This window comes from Mobula birostris, chromosome 4, assembly GCF_030028105.1.
Source record: "Mobula birostris isolate sMobBir1 chromosome 4, sMobBir1.hap1, whole genome shotgun sequence".
Lineage (NCBI taxonomy): Eukaryota > Metazoa > Chordata > Chondrichthyes > Myliobatiformes > Myliobatidae > Mobula > Mobula birostris.
This window is the reverse complement of record NC_092373.1, coordinates 40,684,803-40,709,031: the sequence shown is the minus strand read 5'-3', so window position 1 is coordinate 40,709,031 and position 24,229 is coordinate 40,684,803. Positions and strand designations below refer to the sequence as shown.

General features: G+C 39.4%; 1 protein-coding gene and 1 long non-coding RNA gene across 5 annotated transcripts in view; one reads left to right on the top strand and one right to left on the bottom strand.

Moving 5' to 3' along the window:
* mcf2l2 (MCF.2 cell line derived transforming sequence-like 2) overlaps window positions 1-24,229 on the top strand; it is a 407,668-nt gene that overhangs the window by 258,423 nt on the left and 125,016 nt on the right. For all 4 annotated transcript variants that reach the window (XM_072255231.1, XM_072255233.1, XM_072255232.1 and 1 more), the window contains 6 exons: window positions 4,285-4,404; window positions 5,296-5,487; window positions 5,578-5,769; window positions 10,627-10,804; window positions 15,809-15,912; window positions 17,823-17,911. In XM_072255231.1, the coding sequence (XP_072111332.1) occupies window positions 4,285-4,404; window positions 5,296-5,487; window positions 5,578-5,769; window positions 10,627-10,804; window positions 15,809-15,912; window positions 17,823-17,911 (875 nt within the window). The remainder of the gene's footprint in view (window positions 1-4,284; window positions 4,405-5,295; window positions 5,488-5,577; window positions 5,770-10,626; window positions 10,805-15,808; window positions 15,913-17,822; window positions 17,912-24,229) is intronic.
* LOC140196290 (uncharacterized) lies at window positions 2-22,963 on the bottom strand. The gene is made up of 3 exons (XR_011885666.1): window positions 22,879-22,963; window positions 7,566-7,806; window positions 2-180 (listed from the first exon to the last, which is right to left on the bottom strand). It is a non-coding gene; the product is annotated as an uncharacterized lncRNA (long non-coding RNA).

The window sequence follows — 24,229 nt, the reverse complement described above, 5'->3', positions numbered from 1 at the left end:
CAGCATGTGCATTTATTGTATGGTGATTTATACAGATTTTAAACATCAAATTACTTGCTTTATTTCAAATGAAGTATCAGGAAAGGACCACAAGCTTACATCTCAGAAGGTTGACACTTTCAGTTCCAGTGACGTGAGCTCATTGGTCTAGATTGGCACTCCAGTGAACCACTGAGGAGACTGTTGGAACACAAGAGATCCCATCACTTGAATAAGTTAAAAGAAAGTTATTTCAGCTATCTCAGGTAGACACAAAAGATTCCTTAGCTTTATTTCAAACAGGAGCGTCATCTGTCAATTAACATTCAAACATTAACCAAAAACCAGAATTCAGGATGAGAGATGAAACTGACTTCCCATGGCATCATAGAATCCTGATCAAAGTTTATGTTAAATCAAGGGAAAGAATCTCTACTGGCTGCAGCTGTGTGTGAAAGAAGATGGTTGAAGTTGTTGATGACCAACCATCTCAATTTCAGGACCTTGCTAGAGAAAATCCTCAGCCCCACTGCTGATGCATTAGTGGGAAAATCAAAGGGAATGTTTGATGGTTTTCAGTGTTCAATTCCATTTTCAACTCATTTAATAAGGAAGTAGCATATACCAACATGCAACAAAACCTTGATGCAGAAATACAAAGCAACGACAATCTTCAAAGCATATATAACCATCTCGATGTACAGTGACATCACCACATGTCCCATTGCCATCTTCCTAGGGTCACCATAAATCAGAAACTTGGATTGATCAGTCACAAATTAATATCGGGCTTCAAAGGTAGTTGGAAGCTAGGTAACCGGTGGTGAGTTTCTTGTTTTCTAATTCCAGAAGGTCTTCACACAGGGTCATTTTGGGAAGAGTTAGATTTCCATCTAGACCTCTGCTTGAGAATTGAATCAGTGTCAAATGCTTATCCAGATCTTTCTCTACAGGCGATCATTTTCCAGTGTGATGAAAGTCTTCAGACAGAATGGTCATGGTTGGACTCACAAACCTATTAGCCCGCATATTGGTAGTGGTTGCCTATATACGTTAGATTGATTTTAGAGTAGGTTAAAAGGTCAGCAGAACATAGTGAGCCAAAGAGACTGTTGCGTTGTAACGTAGAATGCTGCGTTGTAGCATTCTATGTTCTAGCTACATGATTCTTTTTCACATTTTCCTGGAAAACTAGATGCCAATAAAAAAATGTCATCCAATTGTTAAACCTTTAGAATACTTAATTATTAAGCTATCACATTTCATAGCAAGCTATCACTTTCAGGATGAAAATAACAAGTGCTCTTCAAGTTGTTGGATAACAGAAGTAGGCGATGTTGCTTAGGCAGTTAAACAATGCAAATAAACAGGAACCAACAAATATCTGATTTCAAAGGATTCAGAGGCAGTAACTAGAACTTTACACAGCAAAGAGAATAAATATGCCTATACTCACCTAGGTCTTTATCAAAGGACATTTAATAAATTGGTTGGATTAGAACTAATTATCTGCATGATTGAGTCAGCAATTATGAGCCGGCACCTGCTTAAAGTCTTTACGCTATGCAAAATATAATCAGCTACTACATGCATCTCTCTAAAGAGAGCATCACCATCATTCTCTACATGAACCTGAAGGGTTCTGACCAATTTTACATTCAATAAATAGGGCTTTTTTGTCCATGTACTTAATATATTCACAAAGATTCTGTTTTAATATACTGCTCAGAACATTCTGCATTTCTAACATTAAAGGTGATGTCTAAATTTTCCCCATCTTTCCTAAAATATAGCAAAAAGTTTTATGAATCAAATGAACTCTAATCACTTATATTAATTGTTTCATCACTATTTAAATCTTTATCCCTAGCAAAGAACTTGCAACTCTTCCCCCGCCCAGTCCAGTATCACTCAATCTATGTTTAATAGTTTAATGAAAGGATTTTTATGTGATTATGAAAAGGGATAGATAAGATAGAGACAGGAAAGTTGTTTCTACTGGTAGGTGAGACTAGAACTAGGGGACATAGCCTCAACATTCGGGGGAGTAGATTTAGAACAGTGATGATGAGGAACTGCTTTTCCCCAGAGAATGGTGAATCTGTAGAATTCTCTGCCCAATGAAGCAGTGGAGGCTACCTCAGTAAATATATTTAGGACAAGGTTGGATAGATTTTTGCGTAGTAGGGGAATTAAGGGGAAAAGGCAGGTAGGTGAAGATGAGTCCATGGCCAGGTCAGCCATGATCTTATTGAATGGCGAGGCAGGCTCAACGGGCCAGATGACCTACTCTTGCTCCTATTTCTTATGTTCTTGTACCTCAGTATGTTAATAAAAACTGTTTAACCTCTTGATTCCCGCTGCGAAGCAAAAATTTCCTACTGGCAAGCCTGTATGACTGCAAAATGCATTGTTACACTTTTATAAATTTATTTTGATTTTATACTTTAATTACACAAAGTTTTGCACAAAATGCAAGATTACATTGAACACTACAGCATGGTCCAGGCCCTTTGGACCATGATGTTGTGCTGACCTTTTAACCTACTAAGATCAATCTAATCTTTTCCTCCTACAGTCCTCCATTTTTCTATCATCCATGTGCCTAAGTCTCTTAAATGCCCTAATCTACGTACAGTTTCAGAAGGTAAAGATACAAGAGGAAATTTTAACAATAGAAAAAGAAACAAAATTCACACCCATCCACTCAGTTCCTTTGCTTGCCTCAGACATTTTTAATATAAATGGAATTTTGCCTTTTTTCCTTTATTTTGAATGGCAGTCAAAGCATTACTGCAATTGATGAAAATTGGTTTGCTTTCAAGTGAACACTATATATGAAAACTTAAAGTTCCAGGTGATGATTTTGTTATCACTAATCTTTATTATGAGTGTTAGGCTTTCCAACTAATTCTAGCATAATCCATTAGTGCAACAAAGACAAGGATATAAATACATTGGATGGAAATGCAGATGGATGGGTAAGTACATTTGCAGATGACTCAAAGATCAGTAGAGTTGGGGACAGTGCGCAGGGCTATCAAAAGATGCAGCATATTGATAATTTTTCAGATAGGTATGGTGAAACGGCAGATAGGGTTCAATCTGAGCAAGTGTGCGATGTTGCACTTGGGAGGGTAAGTGTAAGGGGAATGTGTATTGTTGATAGCAGGACACTAAGGAGCATTATGTACAGAGGTGCAAGTCTATGCATGTAGGTAGGGTTGTAAAATGGCATATGGCACGCTTGCCTTCATTTGACAGGACTGAGTGTAAGAGTAAGGAAGTTATGTTGGAACTCAAACTTTGGTTAGTTTTGCTCTTGGAGTATTTTACATTTGTGTTTACTCCATTACAAAAAGATCCAACAAGTTTGTTGGAACGGTTGGAGAAAAGATTTATCAGGATACTGACTGGGTTAGATTTTATGAGCTATAAGGAGAGGTTGGACAAATGTGGGTTGTTTTCTCTCAAGTATTGGAGGTTGAGGGGAGACACAAGAGAAGTTTATAAAATTGAGAGGCATAGATAGGGTAGAGAGTCAGAAGATTAAATCTCGGGGTAAACATTCCAGTTAGCAGGAGACATGCATTTAAGAGCATGAAGGGTTAACAATGTGCAGGGCAAGTTTTGTTCACATCACTTTTTTTTATTTGAACACATGCATGCACGTACATGACTTGGAGAGCACTGCCAGGAGAAGAAGTGGAAACTGATATGATAGTGGTTTTTAAGGAGTTGTTAGATACATGAATACGCAGAGGGAGGAGAGACATGGATCACATACAGGTGATCTGGATAAGAGAGACTTCATTTATATCAGCAGAATATTCAGATCAGATATTGTAGGCCAACGGACCTGTTCCTGAGCTTAATTGTTCTATGTTCCCTGTTTTTTGCAAGGGGATTCCAAAAGTAGGGAATACAAATAGAGTATCAGAAATCTATGTTTAATTAAGTAGCATTGTATTTTATTACAACAAAGACTTGTTAAAATTTTACACTTTTATAATGTATTGAACACCAGTTGTCTCTCCTCCCTATTTCTATAACTGCAACATAGGTGTTTACCTTGCAGTTACAGATATTAAAATATGAGATTATTACCCTAGCTAACCATGTAGTATTATTTAAATACTAAACATTTTCTGTGAATACAGTGACTCAATGAGATATCAATTTGGAGATCCCAACTCATCCCATGGGCCACTGTGAATCAGAAAAACATTTAATATGTTTTCTAAATATTCTGACAAAATTGCAATGAAGAGCAGGAACTTAGATAAAATTGTTATCTTCTTGCAGGTGAAGACCATTCTGGATTGTCTGATGGAAACACAGGCAACATTCACTGATATTGGAGACAGTGTGGTGTGTGTGGAACACCTCCTAAAGGAACTTCAACTTCAGGAGCAGAAAGCACAGGTAAATGATACTAAAATACCCTTCAGAATCAACAAGTGAACTTTCTCTCCCATAATTACTCTTATGAAATCTATAATTCATACACAAATCACATACGTTTTTTTGAAAATAAAAGTCAGTCTAGTAGCCATTGATCCACTAATTTTCCTGCATTCACGTGTTCAGGCAGGAAAAATAATTCACGTTCCAATAATTTCCTCTGGCAGCAATTTAGAATCCCACATTTGTCTCAAGCTTGCCAAATGCTGTCATTTTTATAATGATACCTAGCAATCTCACTAATACTATCATAAACGTCTAATACTTCTTACTTTTTTTTAATGTAATGCTTTTAGCCTTTTTGCAAATGTTGTATTATAATAAGAGTAAACTCCCAAGGCACAAATCTATCCGTTGCCATTCCTTTCCAAGGTAACTTGTCTCCTTTTAAGAAGTGAAGTTGAAGTAGTTAGTTTTCCCCAATTATATCTGTTCCATGGAGAAATCCTATTGAACAATAACTACAGTTCTTCGGAAATCTTTCACAAACTTTCCTCTTTTCAAAATAACAAAAATAGATTCCAAGTTTCAGGATGGAGATAATTCATTTTAATCAGTCGGTACAAGTCATTTGCAAAACATATTGAATGACTTATCAAATCAAGTATTCAGTGTAATATTCCAGGAAGAAATTTCTCTCACAAGCATATTAGAAATAAATGCCACATCAATGACAAAATAAAAACCTTAAAGTGAACTACTTTCATTCCTATGATAAAGTTAGAGCATCATACAAACATATGAATCATTTTTCTATTTCTATCACATGAAATTAAATTGTTTTAATAAATCTGCTTTTAAAATATCTCATATGCTGTGACTTGTTATTTTATTTGTTGTTTACCTTTACAGGAATCCTTAAGAAAGGCACAATCTTTAGCTCAGCATGGAGACCAGCTTATCCAAAGCAACCACTATGCCATTGATTCCATCCGACCAAAGTGCAATGAACTTAGACGTATATGTGACGATTTTACCAATGAAATGAAGAAAAAACATGATGTTCTTGGAAAATCACTTGAAGTCCATAGGCAACTGGATAGTGTAATTTGTTTGTTCCAATGTTCAATGATTAAGCACTTCATTGTTTATTGATATTCCTTCCTCAGTTATGTATATGTTTTCCTTTTAAAGGCAAAGGAGTGGTGCGAAACAGGGATCTATCTCCTAGCATCTCAAGCAGTGGATAAATGCCAGTCACAAGAAGGAGCAGAGGCAGCACTCCAGGACATCGAGGGGTTTCTGGAAACTGCTGCGCACCACAAGCTAACTAACCCTAAGGAGTTGCATAAACAATTTGAACTCTTTCTTACCTCAGAAATTAAGGTAAATACGAAATACCATTGATTTGAATAATACAAAACAGGGCATTAAATAGAATATTCTGGGGAAAATTAAATGATAAAGACCAATTTTGTTCAGAGGGTTTTTTCCATTCTGAACATTACCATAAATCAATCTAAGACAACACATTTTAGTTCTGAATATAAAATGTCCAATACAAATCTGTAGGATATTTTGTGCTTGATCAGTGGCCATCGTCATTAGTGTTCACAGGAAGTTGAACGGTTGAAAAGACTGAGCACAAAGGCTCAAACGCTTTTTTTTTTGAATAATTGCGTCTATAAACAGTGTCTAAGAGAAGGGAGTTTGACAGTTGAGGGAAATTTCTTCATATTAGCCTGGATTATTGAAAGGGAAAATAGTGACAATAGATGTTGCAGGTTTCTACAAAAATAAGTGATGTTACTGTTCTTGCTTTGGGAGAGAATAGCGGAAAAAATAATGACATGCCAGTATAGCAGAAAATATGAAAGTCAGTAACAAAAGAGTTTCAAGACCACAAAGAACAGGAGAGAGATCTGTGCAATTCATAGGTTATTACAGACGTTAAACCATTAGTTCTTAAATTGCTAAGTAATTAAAACCCTGGCAAATATATCCACGGATTATTGGTAAATTGGTTCATTATTGTCATATGTTCCAAAGTACAATGAAAACTTGTATACCATCTATACAGGTGAAGTCATTATAAGTGATTATTATGCTTCAATACCTGATTCCAGTGAAACTTCATATAAAATTTGATTCCTATAATTCCTCACTTTTGTAATCTAGTCTTCTTTAACTTGAGACCAGCATTCCATCGGCTTTTTTTTTGTACACGTGTATAAGCTACACGGTTCTGTAGTGTGGGCATGTGGATAAAAGTCATGCCTTTTCTCCAACTACCCCTAAACTCTCATTAGGAAATTAGTCCAATGTATTTCTCAGCTACAAGTCACCTTTCTACACAGTGAAATCCATTTTGTCTGTCTGAGTCTTTGCACATTTTAGTTTGCTTTCTTATAGCTATTCAAAGTGAATTTTAATATCAAAGTACATGTATAAGTATCACCATATACAACCTGAGGTTTATTTTCCAGTGGGCATACTCAGCAAATTTATAGAATAGTAACTATAACAGGATCAATGAAAGATCAACCAGAGTGCAGAAGACAACAAACTGTGCAAGTGCAAATACAAATAAATAGCAGTAAATAGCGATAACATGAAATAATGAGATAGAGTCCTTAAAGTGGGATCATTGGTTGTGGTAACATCTGAATGATGGGACAAGTGAGTGCAGTTGTCCCCTTTTATTCAAAAGCCTAATAAATGGTTGAGGGGTTCAGCAAAGGTTCAAAGGTACAATTTAACGTCAGAGAAATTAGTGAACCTAGTTTCTCTGTGAGTGTGAGTGTGATCCTAATTAAAGGCACTTCAGATAAAGTTACAGAGATGTTAGGACTGCATCGTAAGTAGCTGATAGGTGGTGACATACCCACCCACTCTGTTCAGGAATGGGTTTTCCAGCCTGACAAAGATAGCTTCTTTAACCCCTCTTTCAAATTACCTGTCCTCCCTGTCCAAAATGTGCACACTGTTATCATCAAAGCAGTGTCCTTTGTCCTTTAGGCGTAGATATACAGCTGTGTCTTGACCCGAGGTGTTAACCCTCTTATGTTGGGCCATCTGTTTGTGAAGTGGTTGTTTTGTCTCTCCGATATACAGATCTGTGCAGCTCTCATTGCACTGGATGACATGACATCTGTTCAGGGATGGGTTTTCCATCTCCTTACCTCTGTCTGTCGGGCAGACGTCCCTGCTGGTTTTTGTTGCTGTCTTGATGAAGGCCCAGTCAGGATAGCTGTGAGCATTCAAGGCTTCTCTCAAATACTTGTGCTCCTTGACTTTAGCTGTAATGTTGGTGGGCAAATTCTCGGCGTGGTGATGTGGTGTTCTGATAACCCCCAACTTGTACAGTATTCGAATGGGTGATGAGAGACAAACTGTAGATACTGATCTGTGTGAGTTGGTTTCCTGTAAAATTCAATGTACAAACGTCAATTTTCTTTGATAAGTATTGCACTATCTAAAAAGGTCAAACTGGAAATCCCATCCCTAAGCAGAGGGGGTGGTGTACAACAGCACCTATCAGCTACTTACAATGCAGTCCTAACATCTCTACCTCAGCATCTCCAGAACAGCTCACACCTCTATTCATACAAAGACGACTAATGACCCTCTCATTACTTCTACAACTCTTAATGTGATTGCTGTCCCTTTAAACAACTCACTGAGTTTATAAACCAGAAATTTCCCACCATGGACTAGAACTGAAAAAGCCTCTCAGATGAGTGGCGAAATGTCTTCTAGACAACACAGCAAGTCCAATTGCCTTGATTTACTACTGTTTGATATTCTGTTAGTTCAACTCCTCTCATTTCTCTGCTTCTCTGCATTTTATTTCTTCCTCATGTATAGAGTACCCATTAATTCCTTTGATTCTAATTGCTATGCTCATAGACTTAGAAACCACTTGCATTATCCTATTTATCTTTGGGATGTGGAGGAAACCCACCAAGTATCATCAGAATGTGCAGTCTCCACATGGATGAGGTCAGCATTGCCATCCTGTTGCTAGAGTTAAGAGGCAGCATCACTAACTGCAGTGCTATTGTGCCACACTGGCATTGGTCTGCTATTACCAGTACAGTGCGTTACATTGAACTGTGGGTTTGAAGCAGCTATGGAGGTTTGCCCAAAAAAACTAACAAAATAGGTAGTGGTGGTGAAGATGTGAAAGCAAAGACCAATCCTGTGGAGCTGTGGCATAGTAGGGGACAGAGGGTCCAGTGAGATGGAGGAACTGAGCGAAATACTTGTTAGTAGGGAAGTGGTGTTAGGTAAATTGAAGGGATTGAAGGCAGATAAATCCCCAGGGCCAGATGGTCTGCATCCTAGAGTGCTTAAGGAAGTAGCCCAAGAAATAGTGGATGCATTAGTGATAATTTTTCAAAACTCGTTAGATTCTGGACTAGTTCCTGAGGATTGGAGGGTGGCTAATGTAACCCCACTTTTTAAAAAAGGAGGGAGAGAGAAACCGGGGAATTATAGACCAGTTAGCCTAACGTCGGTGGTGGGGAAACTGCTGGAGTCAGTTATCAAAGATGTGATAACAGCACATTTGGAAAGCGGTGAAATGATCGGACAATGTCAGCATGGATTTGTGAAAGGAAAATCATGTCTGACGGATCTCATAGAATTTTTTGAGGATGTAACTAGTAGAGTGGATAGGGGAGAACCAGTGGATGTGGTATATTTGGATTTTCAAAAGGCTTTTGACAAGGTCCCACACAGGAGATTAGTGTGCAAACTTAAAGCACACGGTATTGGGGGTAAGGTGTTGATCTGGATGGAGAATTGGTTAGCAGACAGGAAGCAAAGAGTGGGAATAAACGGGACCTTTTCAGAATGGCAGGCGGTGACTAGTGGGGTACCGCAAGGCTCAGTGCTGGGACCCCAGTTGTTTACAATATATATTAATGACTTGGGTGAGGGAATTAAATGCAGCATCTCCAAGTTTGCGGATGACACGAAGCTGGGTGGCAGTGTTAGCTGTGAGGAGGATGCTAAGAGGATGCAGAGTGACTTGGATAGGTTGGGTGAGTGGGCAAATTCATGGCAGATGCAATTTAATGTGGATAAATGTGAAGTTATCCACTTTGGTGGCAAAAATAGGAAAACAGATTATTATCTGAATGGTGGCCGATTAGGAAAAGGGGAGGTGCAACGAGACCTGGGTGTCATTATACACCAGTCATTGAAAGTGGGCATGCAGGTACAGCAGGCAGTGAAAAAGGTGAATGGTATCCTGGCATTTATAGTGAGAGGATTCGAGTACAGGAGCAGGGAGGTACTACTGCAGTTGTACAAGGCCTTGGTGAGACCACACTTGGAGTATTGTGTGCAGTTTTGGTCCCCTAATCTGAGGAAAGACATCCTTGCCATAGAGGGAGTACAGAGAAGGTTCACCAGATTGATTCCTGGGATGGCAGGACTTTCATATGAAGAAAGACTGGATGAACTGGGCTTGTACTCGTTGGAATTTAGAAGATTGAGGGGGGATCTGATTGAAACGTATAAAATCCTAAAGGGATTGGACAGGCTAGATGCAGGAAAATTGTTCCCGATGTTGGGGAAGTCCAGAACGAGGGGTCACAGTTTGAGGATAAAGGGGAAGCCTTTTAGGACCGAGATTAGGAAAAACTTCTTCACACAGAGAGTGGTGAATCTGTGGAATTCTCTGCGACAGGAAACAGTTGAGGCCAGTTCATTGGCTATATTTAAGAGGTAGTTAGATATGGCCCTTGTGGCTACGGGGATCAGGAGGTATGGAGGGAAGGCTGGGGCAGGGTTCTGAGTTGGATGATCAGCCATGATCATAATAAATGGCGGTGCAGGCTCAAAGGGCCGAATGGCCTACTCCTGCACCTATTTTCTATGTTTCTATGAATAAAGGTCAGATATAATTTTAGGTAATGAGGAAATGGAAAAGGAAAACAGAAATGAAATGCATGATGTGTTGACAGGATGGTGAAGAGAGTAAGGAAGCAGGCAGAGGTGCCTTTGTTAATTAAGGGATTAAGGTCTCAAAGCTTGAGGAAAGATGCCAGATTGATTGATTTACCAACTGATTGACAAACTGTGGAAAACATAATGGAAATTAGAATTCAGCATATTAGGGTGGCTCGAGGATGAAAATAGAGTATGGGAAGAAAAGGAGCCAAATGTGAAACAGGCAAAAAGTTCCTGATGGAAAGCAATAATCACAACTTTAATATTGTATTTCTGTTCCAGACTAAAATACAGGCGCATCTCGAAAAGCTAGAAAATGTTTATGAAATGTTTGAAAAACGTCAGGCTAGTTTAAAGAAACTAGCAGCGAAACAGACTCGTCCAGTTCAACCTGTAGCCCCACGACCTGAATCATCTCCAAAACGTTCCTCACCAAAACCAGTTAAGGCACCTGTACTCAGTAAGTGAGAAATAAGTCCTATGTTGTCAAATTTTGCCAATTGACTAATGTGCAGTAGTTGTGTAGAGTTCAAAAACAGAGTGAACTAAAGGCTTATAAACAACATGTATTTTGACATTCAATTCCCCCATCTGATTAACAAATGAAATTTGTTATTAGTGAAATTTATTATTAAGTGAATTAGCTGATTGCTTTCATATCCTATAAGCATAATGTCGGTATTCAGTACAAGGGCACTTTCCAGCAAGTTAGTAATATGATTTTATTTAAAGCTACAGGGTCAAGACAAGGGTGGTAGGCACAGGCTACAACCTCTTTGAGCGCAAAAACAATCACTGAAGGATGAGTGCATTTGTGTATAATGTCTTCTAAGATGCCCCTTCAAAAATAGTACTTAATTTAAATTCCTGTATACCCACTTTTACCCCTCTAATGAACAGAAAATGAATGTTAATGAATTGCTAATTACTTTTAGTGAACTTATTTAAAGAATATTTTAGATGATCTGCAATATGCAAGTGTTATTTAACTTTATCTGGAATACAGTCTTCAACTTTAGCTTTGTAACTTTGTTCTGTGACGATGTTATCTCTGTTACACACACAAAAAAAACAGATGAGTTCAGATGCTGGAAATCGGATAAGAAAAGAAATCCCTGAAAATACTCAGCATGCTTGGCAGTATCTATGGAGAGTTATTGTGTCAGATTGATGATCTTTAAGTTGTAGTAGAGTGACTGAAGGGAATACCCACTTGGATGTGACCTCATGTCTGCATCCAATCACAGACACGCCCTTTGTTCTTCTTGCTCCTTCCCATCTTTTTTTTTAAAAAAGCCCGAAACATCTTTGATTAAAATTAAAATCAAAATGAATCTGCAGGTACTAGAATTTAGAAAACACGAAACACAAAACACTGTACACTCTCCGCAGATCAGACAGCATCTGTGCTAATGGAACAGGGTTAATTAACATTTCAGATTAAAAACCCTTCAGGACTGGGAAGGAGGGAGGAGCAAGTTCATGTCAATGGAGGGAGGGATGCATAGGAGAAAGGAAATTTCTCCCATGATGCAAGATTAGTGTTACCCTGGGCAAACCCTGTCAGCAAGGTAATCTCTTTAGTAAATAAACAGGGAGTAAAGAGAGAATGTGGTCAGGTGTTCATAAAAGCTATGAAATGAGAACAATTAGTAAGTGAAAATATGAACAAAGGAATAGCAGAGTTGCAAACTACAGACATATTCGGCATGTCAGTTAGTACTAACAGAGAAAAAAATTCCAGGCCTATATCACAAATGGATTGTCTTGCATGCTCTGATACACACAGGGAAGAATTACCTCAAGTTGTGCAATTCAACAGCAATCTACTTGCAAGTATAAGCACTTGGTATTCTCTTCTACAGTACTGTAATCAAACGCATATTGAATGATCACTTTGTGATGTGTCTGATGTGATCATTCCTAATGCCTACCACTTTGATTTCCCATCTCGTGCTCATTCTGACCTCTTGTACTGTCACAAGCCTAAAGTAAAGCATCTTGTCATCAGTACGGGCACTGTGTAGCATCCTGGGCTCAGTGTGAAATTGTACATTGTACACAAAGTAATTTCGGCTAACTTACTTTGTCGACTGCGTCTCAGTGATAGACTAGATCATTCATTTGTGATATTGGCTTGGATATTTCTTCTCATTAGCACCAGTTGCCCATCTTTTGGGTTCTCGCTCTCTAACACTGCTCATTTGGTAGCTGCTTAATGAAGGATCATGCTTTTCTTCTATGGCAGTCCTAATTAACTTGCCCGCCAGATATCTCATTTATAGGGGCAGCCCTGGTATCACCTGCTCAGAGAGAGGGTCCCTTCATCCTATACATTCAACCTCACCAAGCCCAGAGCTTGATACTGACTTGCTGTCCTCTCCAGTTCTATTGAACTGCCATATCTAGAACTTCATCTCTTTCTCTCTCCATAGATAACTTAGAATTCATAATAAAGGCATTAAAGTTCAAAGTAAATTTATTATCAAAGTACATGTACGTCACCATATACAACCCTGAACTTCATTTTCTTGCGAGCATACTCTATCCAATAACCAGAAAGGAATCAATGAAAGACCGCACCAACAGGGCAGACAACCAGTGTGTTAAAGACAACAAAAAAGAAAGGTGATGGAGCAAGTGAAGATGAATGAAGCTATTCCCAATGCTTCAGGAGCCTGATGGTTGAGGAGTAATAACTATTTCTGAACCTGGTGGTGTGAATCCTAAGGTTCTTCTACCTTCTTGAAGACAGCAGCAAGAAAAAAGCATGACCAGGCCAGTGGGGCCCTTATGATGGATGCTGATCTGAGTAGATGTGCTCAAAGGTGGGGAGGACTTTACCCATGATGGACTAGGCCATATCCACTACTTTTTGTGGAATTTTCCATTCAAGGGTATTGGTGTTTCCATACCGTGCCCCGATTCAACCAGTCAATATACTCTCCACCACACCTCTATTGAGTTGTAGATGTCATGCCAAATCTTTGCAATCTCCTGAGGAAGTAGAGGTGCTGCCATGATTTCTTTGTAATTGCATTTATGTGCAGGGTCCAGAACAGCTCCTCTGAAATGGTAATACCAAGGAATTGTAGTTGTGGACTCCCTCCACCTCTGATCCCCTGATAAGGACTGACTCACGAATACTGGATTGAGTAAAATTACATATCCTTTGAGTACCGAGACGTTAATGTATTAGCCCTTTTCTTTCAATATGTTGTTGAAGTGCAAATTGCTATACAAGTCATTCATTATCAAATTATAAATGAAACTAATATCTAAAATGCTTCCTATTAGCTGTGTGCACATCACAGTAGATTTTTAATTCTAATGCATTGAAATTTAACAATTATAGTCATTTCCTTCCTGTATCCTTACTGAAATTAAAATTCTAATATGAAAAAGAGCCCAAGTATAAGGAACAATCATCAATGAGTAGCTCAATATAACTGACTGGAGATCAAAACCTCCATGGATTTTATTAGACTATAAGACATAGGAACAAAGGAACAAAATTAAGCCATTTGCCTCATCGAGTTTGCTCTTCCATTCTACAATTGCTGATTTATTATCCCACTCAATCCCATTCTCCTGCCATCTCACTGTAACCTTTAACACCCTGACTAATCAAGAACCTATCAACATCTGCTTTCAATACACCCAATGACTTAGCCTCCACAGCTGCCCGTGGTACCGAATTCCACAGATTCTCCACCCTATGGCTAAAGCAATTCCTCATCTCTATTCAAATGGGATGTCTTTCTATTCTGAGGCTGTGCCACAATAGAAAAGTTCCTCTCTACATTTACTCGATCTACTGTAGGTCTTTTCTACCACCCTATCAACTTGCACTGCAACTTTATGGATTTAATACCAAGATTCATTTGTTCTTCCACACTGCCAAGAATCCCAACATTAACCCTGTATTCTGCCTTCAATTTTCACCTTCCAAATGATTCACTTCACTTTTCCAGATTGAACTCCATCTGCAACTTTTCAACTCCTCAACTCAGCTCTGCATCCTATCAATGTTGCTTTGTAACCTATGATAATCTCCTGTGCTATCCACAATTTAACCACCATTCCACTTCCTTATCCCAATAATTTATGAAAATCACAAACAGCTGGGGTCCCAGACCAGATCTCTGCAGAACACCACTGGTTACCAACCTCCAGGCAGAATACACTCTATCTACTACCATTCTCTGCTTTCTGTGGGCAAGCCAATTCTAAATTCAACATAATATAACGATCTTGGTGTTTCCAAGACCTTTCGGCCGAAACGTCGACTGTACTTTTTTCCATAGATGCTGCCTGGCTTGATGAGATACTCCAGCATTTTGTGTGTGTTGCTTGGATTTGCAGCAGCTGCAGATTTTCTTTTTGGTGTTTCTAATACAGCTTTGTTTCACCAGCGCCCAGAAAAACTATTCTACTTTCCCATTCTTTCATTCATTCCAGCTCTCTATTTCAAAGTGACAGTCAGCATGAATTTGTTTAAGGATGGTTGCATCTGATAAGTAAAAAGAGTCAATGAGGAAATCTTTTCACAAAATCTTCATTGCAACTTGGTTACAAAAGTAGAAGCTCATGGGATTGGAAAGAGTGTGGTAAACTCAACTGCAGGAAGCAAAAGAGTGTGATCAATGGGTTATTTGAATGAAAAGCTTACTAGTGATGTTCTCATACTTTGCCAACATTCCCAATTGCTCATTGCATTGTGGATCAATCTTTAAATTCTTGAGAATAGAACTGAGTAGAAAGTGTCTAATAGTAAAGGTTTATCTCCATCGCCTGCTATTTGAGAAACAGGAGAACACTACACAAGACAGCCTTACACAAATGGCAAATGCCTTGTTAATGCTGGAAAAACACATTACTCTGCTTTGTGCTTTATTTGGTAGGCCCTGTGTTGGTCAGGGTAGACCATGGATGTTGCATTCTAGCTGTCTACGTTGACTATGCAAGCCGGGTCAGTATGATATGGAGAGCAAGCTGTACCAATGCAGCAGGTCCCCCTCTCCATGCAGCCGATGAATCCAAAGGAACAGCAGAGACCGATACAGTTCGGCACCAGTGGCAGCACAGTAGCCACCAGTCAAGTGTTGAACTCAACGTATGACTGCCTTAGCAACTCCAGCTCCATATGTTTCCCTCATATTTTACTCTCAAAACCTTCCCTATCAGTGGGTATCACTGCAAGGCAGTGGAATGTGAGATCCGAGTTTTCCTTCTCCTAGATGAGCTGCCAAACACAGCTGACAAGACCTGTCCACCAAAAGACTTATTTACACCTGTCATATAACAATATATCAGATGAAGACCACTTTGCATTCTATTTTTTTTAAAAAGGCAAGGGCACCGTTATATCTATGTAAAGAACAAATCATCTGCATCTTGCATTTGCCAATATGACGGGAACACCATTCTCATTGCCACTCAATTTTTCTTTATGATTCCACAGCTCCCAGTAGACGGAGTTTAGATAACATTAGCAATTCAAAACTGCCAGTTGACACAGAATTAGCGAAGAAACGAAACGTGAAGAAACCAAAAGGAAACTTAAAAGTAAGCAAATACGAGTTTGCCTTTATATGAGTTATAGTCATAATCACTGGACATATATTTAAACATGCATGAAAGGATGTGATAAAATTGTTTAAATGTTATATTCTGCTTAAACTCAAAATATTTTGTATTTTATTTTGAGCAAGGTGTTAAGAGGAACTTTTGATGCAGTACTAATTATTGCTACTATAGGCTCAGTAGATCAGAGTAATAGCTCTTATTATTCACATTTCCCTTTGATTTATCAAACTCACAGTTGTTGATTTGGTTCCTTTAGCTGGACATTTAGTTTCCAGTTGTAGAAAAATATAACTATACTTCTCAACAAGCCTGTATCAGATATGCAACTATATTACCTACAGACTGACTGTTTCAATGAAGACTGTAGCTAAATCTCTTTTTTTAAAGAAAGGAGAATTTTCATTTGCCTTGGTGGTAAGGTCCTAGGATTTAGGGGGAGGGTGGGGGAGTGTTAGATAACAATAGTAACCTTCCAACATTTCATTTCAAGTTCATGTTTAATTGTCATTCAACCATACATAGCTAAATGAAACATCGTTCCTCCGCAGCCAAAAGTGCAAAACACAGTGCATGCAGTTATACCCAGCACATGTAGTTACAATAGCACGTCCAGTCACAAAATAATTTTAGCACAAGTCCCTGAGTGGCTCATTCCACACTCTCATGGCCCTCGAGTAAAGTAGTTTTCCCCTTATGTTCCCCTTAAACTTTTCACCTTTCATCCTTAACCCATGACCTCTAGTTATCGTCCCACCCAACCTCAGTTGAAAAAAGGCTGCTTGCATTTACCCTATCTATACCCTTTGTAATTTTGTATACCTCTATCAAATCTCCTCTCAATCTTCTACGTCCCAAACTATTCAATCTTTCCTAATAACTCAGGCCCTCCAGACCCAGCAACATCCTTGTAAGTTTTCTGTGTACTCTTTCAACCTTTCCTGTAGGTTGTGAACAAAACGGCACACAATACTCAAAATATGGCTTCACCAATGTCTTATGCAACTTCAGCATATCATCTCAACTTCTGTACTCAAATACATTGATTTTTAAAGCTTTATTTACAACCTTCTCCACCTGTGACACCGTTTTCAATGAATGGTAAACCTGTATTCCCATATCTTTGTTCCACTGCACTCCTCAGTGCCCTTTTGTTCACTGTTTAAGACCTACTGAGGCTGGTCCTACCAAAGTGCAACACCTTTCACTTGCCCACATTAAATTCTATCTGCAATTTTTTCAGTCTATTTTTCCAACTGGTCCAGATCCCTTTGCAAGCTTTGATAGCCTTCCTTGCTGTCCACCACACCCCCAATCTTGGTGTCATCTTCAAATTTGCTGATCCAATTAACATGTTATCATCCAGATCGTAGACATGGATGACAAACAACAATGGACCCAGCATAGATTCCTGCAGAATTCTCTAGTCACAGACCTCCATTCAGAGAGGCAACCCTCTACACGCACTCTCTGGCTTCTCCTGCAAAGCCAATGTCTAACCTAATTTACTACCTCATGCTGAGCAACTGAGCCTTCTTGACCAATTTCCTGTGTGGGACCTAGACAACATCTATTGCCTCGCCTACATCCACTTTCCTGGCAACTTCCTTGAAAAACCTTTAAGACTGGTTAGAGATGACCTACCACAAGCTATGCTGACTATACTTAATCAGTCCATGTCTATCCAAATACTCATTTATTTTCTAAATTATTTCATATACTAATGCCTTATGTTGTTGAAAATAATTTAGAAAATTTTCTAAATTAGTTTCAACAGCACAAGGCATTAGTTGAAGTTCAGTGCTCAGTGATATCAGATGAATGGCTTGCAAAGATTTCACTGCATTTTAGTGCAGTCGCATATTTTGCCTTTCCCGCTCCTTTCATTTTAGATTGAAGTGATGCTTGAAGCCAGTCAAGGGGGATCCAGTCCCATCCAAGTGGCAACTGAAAGTGAAGAGAACCTGTCTACTAGGAGGAGGTAAGATGCCCGCTCACAGTTCTTTATGTCTGCAGATGAATTACCAACATCCTTGCCTAAGAATGTACATACTTGCCCTAGAAACATGTCCTACAAATAAAGATGGAAAATTCAAAGTTGAGCATGATGGAGTAATGTTCTGAATTGTGTATTTCAGGGCAAGAAGTGCTGTAGGTAAGGCAAGCAAACTTGATTTCAATGTGCTGGTTATCCATGCTATATGTTATTGTAACCATTACGGAAACTTGGTTGCAGGAGGGTCAGTTCAATGTTCTGGGTTACATTGTTTTAGACATGATAGAGCAGGAGGGATTAAAGAGAGTGGGGTGGCATTATTAGGCAGGGAAAATGCCACAGCAATGCTCAGAGAGGACATACTTGAGGCAGGCAATTTGGGTGGAACACAGGAATAATAAAAGGATGACCGTGTTGATGGAACTAATGGGACAAGAGACAGTGGGATTTAGATGAACAAGTTTGTAGGGAGATTTCAGACAATTGCAGGAAATACGTACAATGTTGCGATATTTGGTGATTATAACTTTCCACATATTGACTGGGACTTCCCATACTGGAAGAGGACTGGATGGGATAGGGTTTGTAAAATGTGTTCGGTATAATCAATATGTAGAGGTCCCAACTAGAGGGAGAATAATACTGGACCTCCTCTTAGGGGATGAGACAGGGCAGGTAACAGAAGTGTAGGGGAACATTTAGGATCTAGTGATTGTAATTCCATTAATTTAATGGTAATTATGGGGAAGAATAGGATAAGAAAGATAGAATAGGCCCTAGGATTAAGATTATATTTGGAGAAAGACCAATTCTGATGGCACCAGAAAGGATCTGGAGGGTGTGGATTGGGATAGGTTGTTTACTGGCAATGGAATGTTTGGTAAGTGACAGGCCTTCAAAAGTGGAATATTGAAAGCACAGAGTTTGTTAGAATAAAAGGCAAACCTCATGGGTTTAGGGACCTTAGTTTTTGAGGGATTAAGAATGAGATACATAGCAGGTCTAGGCAGCAAGGAACAAATGTGGTACTTGTAGAGTATAAAAAATGCAAGAGAATACCTAAGAGGAAAATCAGGAGGGCGAAAAGAAAGTGTGAAGTTGCTCTGACAGACATGCTGCATAAGAATCCCAAGGACTTCTTACAGATATATTAAGAGCAAAAAGATAGTAAGGGACAAAATTGGTCTACTTGAAAATCAGTGTGATCATTTATGCATGGAGCCAGAAGCAATGCAGAAGATCTTAAGTGAATTTTTTGCTTCTGTATTTAGTTGGGAGACAGACACAGGGACTATAAAACTGATGCAAAAGACTGAAGTCATGGACTGTATCCAGATTACAGAAGGTGCATGTTATCATGAGGTGAATTAGGGTGGAATAAATCCCAAGGTCTGATGAGATGTTTCCTCAGAACCTATGGGAGGCTAGTGCAGAAAAAGCAGGGGGCCATGGCAAAGATATTTAAAATGTCCATAGTCACAGGTGAGGTACTGGAGGACTGGATGGTAGTTCATGTTGTTCAAGAAAGTCTGTAAGAATAAGCCAGGAAATTATAGGCTTGTGAGCCTGATGTCAATCATGGGTCAATTATTCAATGGCATTCTAAGGGACAGAATATACATGTATTAGTACAGACAGGTCCAGATTAGAGACAGTCAACATGGCTTTGTGCATGGCAGGTCATGTCCAACCAATCTCAAAGTTTTGCAAGGTTACCAAGAATGTTGTTGAAAGAAAGGCAGCAGAGGTTGTTACATGGATTTTAGCAAGGCCTTTGACAAAATCCCACATGAGAGGGTAGTTCATAAGGTTAAGTTGCTTGGAATTCAGAGTGTAGTCAAATGGATTCAACATTGGCTTAGAGCAGGGGTTCCCAACCTTTTTTTATGCCATGAACCCCTATCATTACCAGAGGGGTCTGAGAACCCCAGGTTGGGAACTCCTGGCTTAGATGAAGTCAAAATAGTGTATGATGCTTGTCCGTCTGACAAAGTCTGTGGTTTATGGTGTAGCGCAGGGGTCAGTGCTGGGTCCATTGCTGTATATCAGCTACTGTATATTAATGATTTTGATGATAATGTGGTAAACTGAATCAGCAAATTTACGGATGACACCATTGGGGATATGGTGGACAGCGAGGAAGGCTATCATGGCTTGCAGTATGGTCTTGACCAACTGGGAAAATGGACTGAAAAATGCCAGTTTGAATTTAATGCAGACATGTGTGAGGTTGCACGTTGGGAGGACAACTACTAATACCTAGTGAATGGTAGGGCAAAGAGGTGTGTGGCAGGAGTCTGGAAACACTGATCCGTAATTCCTTTAAAGTGGCATCACCAACAGCTAGGTTTGTAAAGAAAGCTTTTGGCACATTCATTCGTAAATCAGGACACTGAGTACAGGAGTTAGGATATTATGTGAAAATTGTGTAAGATGTTGGTGAGGTCAGATTTGGAGCATTAGAACATAGAAAGCCTACAACACAATACAGGCCCTTCGGCCCACAAAGCTGTGCCGAACACGTCCTTACTTCAGAAATTATCCAGAGCTACCCATAGCCCTCTATTCTTCTAAGCTCCATTTACCTATCCAGGAGTCTCTTAAAAGACCCTATCATATCCACCTCCACCACTGTCGCCATCAGCCCATTCCATGAACTCACCACTCTCTGCGTAAAAAAAAACACTTACCCCGACATCTCCTCTGTACCTACTTCCAAGCACCTTAAAACTGTGCCCTCTTGTGGCAACCATTTCAGCCCTGGGAAAAAGCCTCTGACTATTCACACATTCAATGCCTCTCATCATCTTATACACCTCTATCAGGTCACCTTTCATCCTCCATCACTCCAAGGAGAAAAGGCCGAGTTCATTCAACCTATTCTCATAAGGCATGCTCCCCAATCCAGGCAACATCCTTGTAAATATCCTCTGCACCCTTTCTATAGTTTCCACGTCCTTCCTGTAGTGAGGCGACCAGAACTGAGCACAGTACATCAAGTGGGGTCTGACCAGGGTCCTATATAGCTGCAACATTACCTCTTGGCTCCTAAACTCAATCCCATGACTGATGAAGGCCAATGCACCATATGCCTTCTTAATCACAGATTCAACCTGCGTAGCAGCTTTGAGTGTCCTATGGACTCTGACCCCCAAGATCCCTCTGATCCTCCACACTGCCAAGAATCTTACCATTAATACTATATTCTGCCATCACATTTGACCTACCAAAATGAACCACCTCACACTTAGCTGGGTTGAACTCCATCTGCCACTTCTCAGCCCAGTTTTGCATCCTATCAATGTCCCGCTGTAACCTCTGACAGCCCTCCACACTATCCACAACACCTCTAACCTTTGTGTCATCAGCAAATTTACTAACCCATCCCTCCACTTCCTCATCCAGGTCACTTATAACAATCACAAAGAGTAAGGGCCCCAGAACAGATCCCTGAGGCGCACCACTGGTCACCGACCTCTATGCAGAATATAACCCGACAACAGCCACTTTTTGCCTTCTGTGGGCAAGCCAATTCTGGATCCATAAAGCATGTCACCTTGGATTCCATGCCTCCTTACTTTCTCAATAAGCCTTGCATGGGATACCTTATCAAATCCCTTGCTGAAGTCCATATACACTACATCTACTGCTCTACCTTCAACGTGTTTAGTCACATCCTCAAAAAATTCAGTCAGGCTCGTAAGGCACAACCTGCCTTTAACAAAGCTGTGTTGATTATTCCGAATCATATTATGTCTCTCCAAATGTTCATAAATCCTGCCTCTCAGGATCTTTTCCATCAACTTACCAACCACTGAAGTAAGACTCACTTGTCTATTATTTCCTGGGCTATCTCGACTCCCTTCTTGAACAAGGGAACAACATCTGCAACCCTCCAATCCTCCGGAACCTCTCCCATCCCCATTGATGTACAGTTCTGGTCATATACCTACAAGATACTACCAAGAGTGAAAAAGTGCGGAGAACAATTACAAGGATTTTGCTGGGACTTGAGGACCAGAGTCATAGGGAAAGTTTGCATAGATTGGGACTTTATTCCCTGAAGCACAGGAGAATGATTGAATACCTTAGAGGTATACAAAATTATAAACTGGTATAGATAGGGTGAATGCTTGCAGTTATTTTCCCTTTATGTTGGGTGAGACTAGAACTAGAGGTCATAGGTTTAGGGTGAAAGGTGAAATATTTAAGGAGGAACTTTTTCAATCAAAGATGGCGCAAGTGTGGAATGAGCTGCTAGTGAAAGTGGTAGAAATGAGTTCAACTGTAGCATTTTGAGAGAAGTTGATAAGTACATGGATGAGGGATGTATGGAGGGATGCAGTCTGGGCATAGGTTGGTGGGTTGAGCCAGAAGACCAGGCTGGCATTGACTACATGGGATCAAGGGTCTGTTTCTGTGCTATAGTGCTCGATGACTATGAATCTAGCCTTTTCAATTCCAGTATACCAGGATTGTTATACAAGGAGAGTCAGGGTCAGCACAGATGAATCACAGCTGATCTCATTGAAAGGTACACATTTCTGATAAACTAGATGTAGAAAAGGAACTTTTCTTGACTGGACTGTCTAGAATCTTTGATGGGTTGAGGGGTAAAACATTTAAAACTGAGGAGGCAACGCTTCTGAGGACTGGTATCCTTTACTTCATAAGGCTGTGGACACCAAGTATTTCAATATATTTGAGCAGGTGGATATATTTCTAGACGGTAAACATAAGGAGAGAGCAAGTATGTTGGTATTGAAATTCACTACAGTTTGGAAAGGGTGCAAGGTCTATTTGTGCTTTTTGACATTTCTATATTAATGTGTACTGCAAAAAAAAGAGGCATTTGCAAATATTTTGTGCAACAATACACAAAAGGCAGATGGGAAAATATTTCGGAGAAAGATCCCCTTTACAAACAAAGCATGCAAAGAACTATTTCTTACCTTTTCAAATGTTAGACTTGATTTCTTTCAGTTCTTCATCCAAATAAGATGATTCCAATTTCAACTTCTGCTCCAGTTTCCCGACAAGAATCTGGGCTAATGTACCAGTGTATGAATGACACATGTGATAAGATTGCCACATTTTAGATGAGATGTTAAGTTTAGGCCAGACATGTGTAGTTCCAACCACAATTTCACGTTAAAGCAACAAAATTTTGACCACGACCATATTTGCTGTTTCTGCAACATCACTCTTTTTCTGAAAACTTAGCCTGTTTGAGCAATCAGGTTTATTATCACTGGCACACATTGTGAATTTTTTTTTTGTTTTGCGCAAGACACAAAACCTAAGTTACAACAAAGTTGTGAAAAATAGAAATAGCAAGGTAGTGCTTGTGGTTTTATGGGCCATTTCGAGATTGGATGGCAGACAGGAGGAAGCACTTCATGGACTGAAGTGCTTTGGGGCATAGTGAAGTCATGTGATAGAAATACAAGTCTTTTTATTTAGCTTTGTTAATAAAGAATGATTGTCAGAATTGTTTTTAAATTTAAACACCATATTGATCATAAGGATGCTTATAACACATCACCTCATACTTTAAAAAGGGCTCATAAGCACATCAATATGTAGCGACAACATTGTAATGACAAACTTGCAGCCACAATTACAGAGCTAAATTTTAAAGCCACAGACACTTTAAATTATGTATTGTAAAGTCTTCACTGCCCAGCATTTGCAGCAAAAGGGGCATCATGTAACAGAGCAAAACAATGAAGATATTAAAAAATCTAAATTGGTCAGACACCATTCTTTAGAATTTGGCATTTTGCAAAGGTTTATTCAGGTGTTGTTTATTTTTCCCCCTGGTGTGCTGGATAGTGTTCTAAGAACTCCCACAAAGCTAAGTAATTCACTTAAGAATTTAAAGGACCAAAGTTTTGGGGGTGGGGTAAGAAGAGTTGCTGGAGGGAACCTGGCTACAATCATCTATCCCCATTTACCACCATTTTATGTATATTGATGCATTGTTTCTCTGGAACCAAATTTTAAAATTTGCTTCCGCATTACACCAAGCACCTGCACGACTCTTGCCTTCCAATTCCTAGAAATCATTCTAACCATCCAATACCTATACCAATTTCAGATGAGTGGCAGTTCCCAATTTTAAAAACAGCTAGTGACAGTCCTCACTCCACCAGCCTGGGCTCCTGGCTTAAATTCCTTCCACCCTCAACATCTTTCAGCCTCAGACTAAATATTCACTCCCCATCTCATAGTAATGTTGTGCTTGATATTAAACTTTATTCGGTAGCATATCTAGGCATGGTTCTCTATATTAGAGGCACT